This window comes from Brachionichthys hirsutus, chromosome 16, assembly GCF_040956055.1.
Source record: "Brachionichthys hirsutus isolate HB-005 chromosome 16, CSIRO-AGI_Bhir_v1, whole genome shotgun sequence".
In the NCBI taxonomy this organism is placed as follows: Eukaryota; Metazoa; Chordata; class Actinopteri; order Lophiiformes; family Brachionichthyidae; genus Brachionichthys; species Brachionichthys hirsutus.
Genome location: NC_090912.1, coordinates 12,148,957 through 12,156,448, shown reverse-complemented (window position 1 = coordinate 12,156,448; position 7,492 = coordinate 12,148,957). Strand labels below are relative to the sequence as shown.

The 7,492-nt window shown below is 47.3% G+C and overlaps 1 protein-coding gene across 1 annotated transcript in view; it reads left to right on the top strand.

Annotated features, from left to right (window-relative positions):
- The window catches only part of hdac5 (histone deacetylase 5), a 23,227-nt gene extending 20,456 nt beyond the window's left edge, over window positions 1–2,771 (top strand). The window contains exons 22-23 of the mRNA XM_068750171.1: window positions 755–920; window positions 1,162–2,771. Of these exons, the coding sequence (XP_068606272.1) occupies window positions 755–920; window positions 1,162–1,201 (206 nt within the window). The 3' untranslated portion in view covers window positions 1,202–2,771. The remainder of the gene's footprint in view (window positions 1–754; window positions 921–1,161) is intronic.
- Window positions 2,772–7,492: the final 4,721 nt, after the last annotated feature.

Here is a 7,492-nt window from a genome sequence, read left to right as displayed (position 1 = left end):
CAATCTCAGACTTAATACTTCATTTGCCGCTGATGATTTGCTCTCAGTGTGGACGAGCTTTCTGGCTCTTGATATCAGCGAGTCAGTATTTGGGCAGCGTTCAGGGTGAGCTGGAGGGTGAGAGCCAGACATAGATCCTCTGGAACTCTGGCAGGTCAAGCTCTGAGCAAAAAGAACAAACAAATGTAAAACACACAAAGAATAGTACAGTTAAATAATTATGTATTAATTAGGACTGTCTGTAATAACGCTTGTTTTTACAGCAGGGATAATAACGTTACTTGTTTCATGATGTTTAATTTCTTACACTGTTAGCACCCTAAACTAGTTTCCACAGGATAACCCATTTAATATTGTATATTTATAATGAAGCCCAATATTAGATCTGAAATCATGACATGACAATAACGATGATGTCAGTGTGACAATTATACATTTCAGGTTTTAGCGGATGGAGACTCCAACATTTGTGATTGGCATTTTAGGTTTTGGATCAGAATGAGTAAAATAAATAATTTATTTCCTCTCCTTTTGGGACTTTATGGGGTTTTAATATCAATTAAAGTTTACAACACTGATTATTGTTACATTTTATATCAGCATAAAAGGTCAACAAGACTAATGTATTTGGGACTAGAACCACACACAGACTTACACACACACACGCACACACACACACACACACACACACACACACACACACACACACACATCCGGTGCCGACCCTTGACCCCGTGTCTCTCTCCGTCCGAAGGCAAACACTGGCCTTGTCTCCAGAGCTTGTCTCAGACGAGTGGACACTCGCTGCCGGACGGCCCCCCCGAAGGGGCTCAGGGCCAATCAGAGGACGAGGCAGAGACCGTCAGCGCCATGGCGTCCCTGACGGTGGACGCCGAGCAGCAGGCCTCTGAAAGCAGCAGGTCGGTGGAACGCCGTTATTTCATAATCAAACCGTTCCCTATTGAAAATCTAAATTGTATTGATTGCATCATTATTAATTATGGGGACGATTATTACATCAAATAAAAACAGGGGGATCTGATTTCTGACCCTTGAGGTACACCCATTCCTGAAAAGTGCAGCTAGTTAGCTCGTTGGTTAGCAATACCCTTAAAGCTACACATTGTAAACACAAGTCGTTTGATTTTGAACCGCCTGCAGGACAGCAGAGGAGCCAATGGAAGAAGAGCCTGTGTTGTAGGAGGAGCCACACAAACAGCCACCTTCACCTCCTCCTCTTCCCCTTCCTCTTTCTCTGTGGATTGTGTGTAGGTACAGTCACACACACACACACACACACACGCGCACAGAGGAGGCGTTGTGCAGTGCTTGGATTGGCTGAGGAGGATTAATATGGAGGAAGGAGAAAGCAGGGACAACGAGAGACGTGGACACGCCGCTTCTCTAACGGTTCACCTGCCAAAGGAGGAGCAGACGACTTGTTAGCATCGCCATGGAAACCAGAAGAGGAGACACGTTCTATGACCTGCATCTTTAACACCACTGAAGTTTTCCCTTCCACCACCAGGCAGGAAGCAGACGTCTTGTCTGTTCGTCTGGGGACACGTCTGGGGACACGTCTGGGGACACGTCTGGGGACACGTCTGGGGACACGTCTGTTTGTCTGGGGACACGTCTGTTCGTCTGGGGACACGTCTGTTTGTCTGGGGATATGTCTGGGGACACGTCTGGGGACACGGGGTAAACGGAGAGGAGGAACTCGGTGCCTTTTCTTAAAGACTACCCATCAGAAACCACAAAACGGCACCGCCGCAGAACCTCAGCAAAGAAACCAGCCGACCGGGACTGAAGAACCACACACACACACACACAAACACACACACACACACACACAAACACACACTCTCACACACACACTGCTGTTGTTCCGTTTTTGACTCTGGATGCCTTAATTACTTCTTACTTCTTCTTACTTAAATCATGACGACCTGCAGTGAGAGAGAATCACCAGAGTTGAGACAAAAATGCGTTGAGAAATGGTTTAAAGCTCCGTATCGGCGTCTTTGTCTTTGTCTTTGTCTTTGTCTTTGTCTTTGTCTTTGTCTTTGTCTTTGTCTTTGTCTTGGTCTTGGTCTTGGTCTTGGTCTTAGATATTCCTGACTGACTGAAGCCATCGTTACACACTTTGACTTCCCCAGGAAAACAATCTGCTTTTCTGGGATTTGGTGTGTCTCAGGATCGGGCCCCGTTCCCGGATCCGTCATTGTTTGGAACTTAATGGATCTGCAACGCTTCAGATCGCCGCACGCCGCACGCCGCACGCCGCTCTGGCGCTCACGAGTCCCACGCCACACTCTCCTACGGGATCTGGACATGCTCTGAAACACCAGAATAACCATCAAGTCTCTTGTATTATTACTATTAGCATTATTTTTACTTCAATATTTCCTGTTTGGTGTAAATAATGTCTGTTGTTCTGTTGCCCAGTTGCATTGTGGTCATTTTTCTATATCTGTACATACATATGTATAAAAACAAAAAATGTTCTCTTTTTTATAAATGAAAAATATAAATATAAATAACCATGTATATGTATATGTGTATACACACATGTATACACACAGTACACACTCGGATTATATTCTATGTGGATATTTGATGCATTTCGAGGCCTGGAAGCGAGACACAAGGCCTGATGTTTACTCTGGCTGGACCGGCAGCAGCAACTACAGGATAGCCCCGTCAGGGTCAACGCTAATCTAGCAGGGCTTTAGCTAGCCGCTGAATGAATGTTAGCTAGCGTGGACATTCCAGCCTCTGACCTGCCCCCCCCCCCCCCCCCCCCCCGAGGTTTGTTACAGCAGCAAAAACAAACTAATCACACAAGCTGAAACTCGACGCGTCGCACATTCTGTGTTCCTGTAGATCAGGGGGGGCCACGTTAGCATCATGTTTCCCCTCCAAAGGCCAAATGTAAACCGTAACACAGTAAAAATGTAACTAAATGTAATGCAATTTAATATAAAATAAATGTAACTACTCATTAACATGCTGTTAAATAACTATTTATTTTTTATTTAACTCTTTAGCCGTCACAGTAATTACAATAAAATATTCAGTTTTGATGTCACTTTTTTAAAAGGTTGTAACTTAATAATTGTTAGAGATAAAGCCAAACTGTAAATGAGAAAAATGATAAGTATGAACCAAAGTTTGTGATGGGAATAAATTAACATCTAATAATGTGGAAAAGTTCCATTCAAATGCAATCATCACGCAGGAACAAAGATAATCGATACAAAATCAAAGCAAAACCAAAAAGCCACCACCTTGTCTTGTTATGGACATGCAGAAACCAAAAAAACAACCGAAGTGGGGAAGATAAAGAACATTCCAGAGTCAATGCCACGGAAAAGACGTCACTTTCAGGATCAGCACTGGACAGCTCCATCTGTAGCCGGCTACCTATGGAGCTGTCCAGTGCTGATCCTGAGCTCCATATGTAGCCGGCTACCTATGGAGCTGTCCAGTGCTGATCCTGATCCATATGTAGCCGGCTACCTATGGAGCTGTCCAGTGCTGATCCTGATCCATATGTAGCCGGCTACCTATGGAGCTGTCCAGTGCTGATCCTGATCCATGTGTAGCCGGCTACCTATGGAGCTGTCCAGTGCTGATCCTGATCCATATGTAGCCGGCTACCTATGGAGCTGTCCAGTGCTGATCCTGATCCATATGTAGCCGGCTACCTATGGAGCTGTCCAGTGCTGATCCTGATCCATATGTAGCCGGCTACCTATGGAGCTGTCCAGTGCTGATCCTGATCCATATGTAGCCGGCTACCTATGGAGCTGTCCAGTGCTGATCCTGATCCATATGTAGCCGACTACCTTTTTGTCAGCTTTACAGAAAGCTGACAAAAGTGTGCTTTGGCGAGTCTGTTGAGCCTGGGCTGCGTCGCCAACGGCAACGTGGATTAACAAAACGAGGTTCAGGAAATGCGACTCGGTTATATATGCGATATCATCCGTCAAAGTCCATTTTGTCAAACATGTTTCTGGATTTTTAAATCCATGTGACGAAAGCCAAGGTCAGTAAAGTGGGCTGCTCTACTTTAACGCCCCCCCCCCCACCCCCGAGCAGATCGGCTCGTTGAAACAAACTTTGGTATTGCTGACGACTCTTCCTGTTTGCAGCATTCTTGCTGTAACCTCCTTCACAATTCACTCGTCAACCATCATCCCCAACAGGCCGCTCCCAGATCCGGGCCGGTCCGGGACCCGGATGGCAGGTCAGCGCTGGAATGTTTCCTGTCGGATCTATTTCTGAATCTTGCAAGTTAGCATTTCTCGCGGCAGGTCAAAAGGCTAAAGAATCCGTTTCGGCCAATCTGTTGGCTTCTTAACTCATTAAGAAATCCGGACACTTGGTTTACTCGTCCCTTGGACACGGCTTCATCTTCACTGGACTCCAGAGGTGTGGCGAGCATCGAGCTTGTGTTGCCAAGGCAACAGAACATGCAACGTCCAGCCTCGGCCTCGCCGTGGGGGGCGCCCTGTGCTTGAGGGCTGCTCGTGTGTCCAGGTGGACTCCTGGTTTATGTTTTGAGCAGTTGAGGCCATTATGTCCATTATAGCAGACATCAGCAAGGACAGCGTCTCTGGTTGGGGCGGTTGGACACAGGACCGGCCGTGGTTGGGGCGGTTGGACACAGGACCGGTCCTGGTTGGGGCGGTTGGACACAGGACCGGCCCTGGTTGGGGCGGTTGGACACAGGACCTGCCCTGGTTGGGGCGGTTGGACACAGGACCGGCCCTGGTTGGGGCGGTTGGACACAGGACCTGCCCTGGTTGGGGCGGTTGGACACAGGACCGGTCCTGGTTGGGGCGGTTGGACACAGGACCGGCCCTGGTTGGGGCGGTTGGACACAGGACCGGCCCTGGTTGGGGCGGTTGGACACAGGACCTGCCCTGGTTGGGGCGGTTGGACACAGGACCGGCCCTGGTTGGGGCGGTTGGACACAGGACCGGCCCTGGTTGGGGCGGTTGGATACAGGACCGGCCCTGGTTGTGGCGGTTGGACACAGGACCGGCCCTGGTTGGGGCGGTTGGACACAGGACCGGCCCTGGTTGTGGCGGTTGGACACAGGACCGGCCCTGGTTGGGGCGGTTGGACACAGGACCTGCCCTGGTTGGGGCGGTTGGTAATCTGGGAGGTCTATAACTGATGCTAGGATGGAACTCAACTCAACCTAACGGTGCGGTCACACCGACGCCAAGCGAGACTTCACCTTGTTTTACTCCCCAGACTCGAGTCACACGGGTAACGAGAACATTTCCCAGAAACACGCATCAGACCAAAGAAGAAGAACGCTCCTTTTGCCTTTTTCTTTCCATGATCCATCACAACCAAAGTATCAGCGCCTCCATTTGCTGCCTCATATTTGTTGCAGAAGTTAGACGCGTCCGGAAATCGAACGCCGCTTCATTGGGAGCTGGCGTCTGCTCAGTGTCAGAATTGATTCAATTCAATTCAATTCAGTTTTATTTCTATAGCGCCAGATCACAACATAAAGTCATCTCAAGGCACTTTACAGGATTAGCAGGGAAAGACCTGCAGGGAAACACAGAACCCAACTTGACCCACAAGAGCAACGGAGGCAAGGAAAAACTTCCCTTTAACGGGCAGAAACCTTGGACAGAACCTAGGCTCATGGTGGACGGCCATCTGTCTGGCCGGCTGGGTTGAGAGAGAGAGAAAGAGAGAGAGAGAGAGAATGGCAGGTCGGAGACGAGTCAAGGAGATGGATAGGGAAGTGATAGTGAGACAGAGCAGGAGCAGACAAAAACTAAATGCTAATGCTAGCGACGTGGACTTCAGTGTTGAGGGACACAGGTCCAGGTTCTGCAGCACCACGGACAGAAGGACCTGAAAGAGAGAGAGGGACAAACAGCGGGAGAGAGCGAACAAGACTACGGGGAATAGAGACATATTGCACACATCTATTTATAACATAAATAATCAGATAAAGGGGGAGGAGCTCAGTGTGTCATGATGTTAAGCCACCAGTGCTGCCTAATGACAGCATATTGATTATACTGATTACTGCATTGATTAGTTATAAGCTTTGTTAAAAAGGAAAGTCTTTAATCTACTCTTGAACATAGAGATGGTGTCTGTCTCACGAACCAATCAGGGAGCTGATTCCACAATAAAGGAGCTTGATAACTGAAGCTCTGCCCCCCTGTCTGCTCTTGGAAATTTTTGGAACCACGAGCAGGCCAGCGTTTTGGGACCGCAGGGTCCTAGTGGGGCAATACGGGATAATCATCTCTGTAAGGTAAGGAGGGGCCTGGCCAGTGAGGGCTTTAAAAGTAAGTAGAAGGATTTTATATTCAATCCGTTCCCTAACAGGAAGCCAATGCAGAGACGCCAGAACAGGGGAAATGTGTTCTCTCAGTCTGGTCCCCGTCAAAACACGAGCTGCTGCATTCTGGATTAGCTGGAGATGTTTAATAGACTTTTTGGGGCAGCCGGACAGTAAGGAGTTGCAGTAGTCCAGTCTGGAAGTCACAAAAGCATGGACTATTTTTTCTGCATCTTTTCGGGTTAGTAGGTGCCTGACTTTCGAAATATTCCGAAGGTGACAGAACGCAGTCCTTGAAATATGCTTTATCTGGGACTGAAATGACAGGTCCTGATCAAAGATTACACCCAGATTCTTGGCAGTGGTGCTGGTGGACACTGAGACGCCATCTAGTTCAACTACAACACTAGAACAGACATTTCTGAGATGCTTTGGCCCAAGAACCAGAACCTCAGTTTTATTTAGATTTAATAACAGGAAGTTCTCGGTCATCCAGGAGTTAATGTCCTGAAGGCACATCTGAAGTCTAACCAACTGATCGACTTTGTCTGGCTGAACGGACAGATACAATTGAGTATCGTCTGCATAGCAGTGGAAATTTATGCTATGTTTCTTAATAATGTTACCTAAGGGAAGCATATATAGCGTGAACAGAATAGGTCCAAGCACTGAACCCTGTGGAACTCCATATTTAACTTCAGTGTACGTAGAAGATTCATCATGAACACGTACAAACTGAAATCTATCAGATAAATATGATCTAAACCAGTTTAATGCAGATCCTCTAACACCAACAGATTGTTTCAGCCTCTGTAACAGAATCTGATGATCTATTGTGTCAAAGGCTGCACTGAGATCTAATAAAATAAGCACGGAGACAAGTCCATAATCAGACGCTATTAAAAGGTCATTGGTGACTTTAACTAATGCTGTCTCTGTGCTATGATGAGTTCTGAAACCCGACTGGAAAACCTCAAATAACTGATTGTCTTGTAAGAATTCACACAGCTGACTGGAAACTGCTTTCTCTAAAAGCTTTGACAGGAATGGAAGGTTTGAAATTGGCCGATAGTTAGCCGAGACATCAGGATCCAATGTTGGTTTTTTGAGAAGCGGTTTAATGACTGCCGTTTTAAAAGACTTGGGTACATAGCCTGTGAGTAA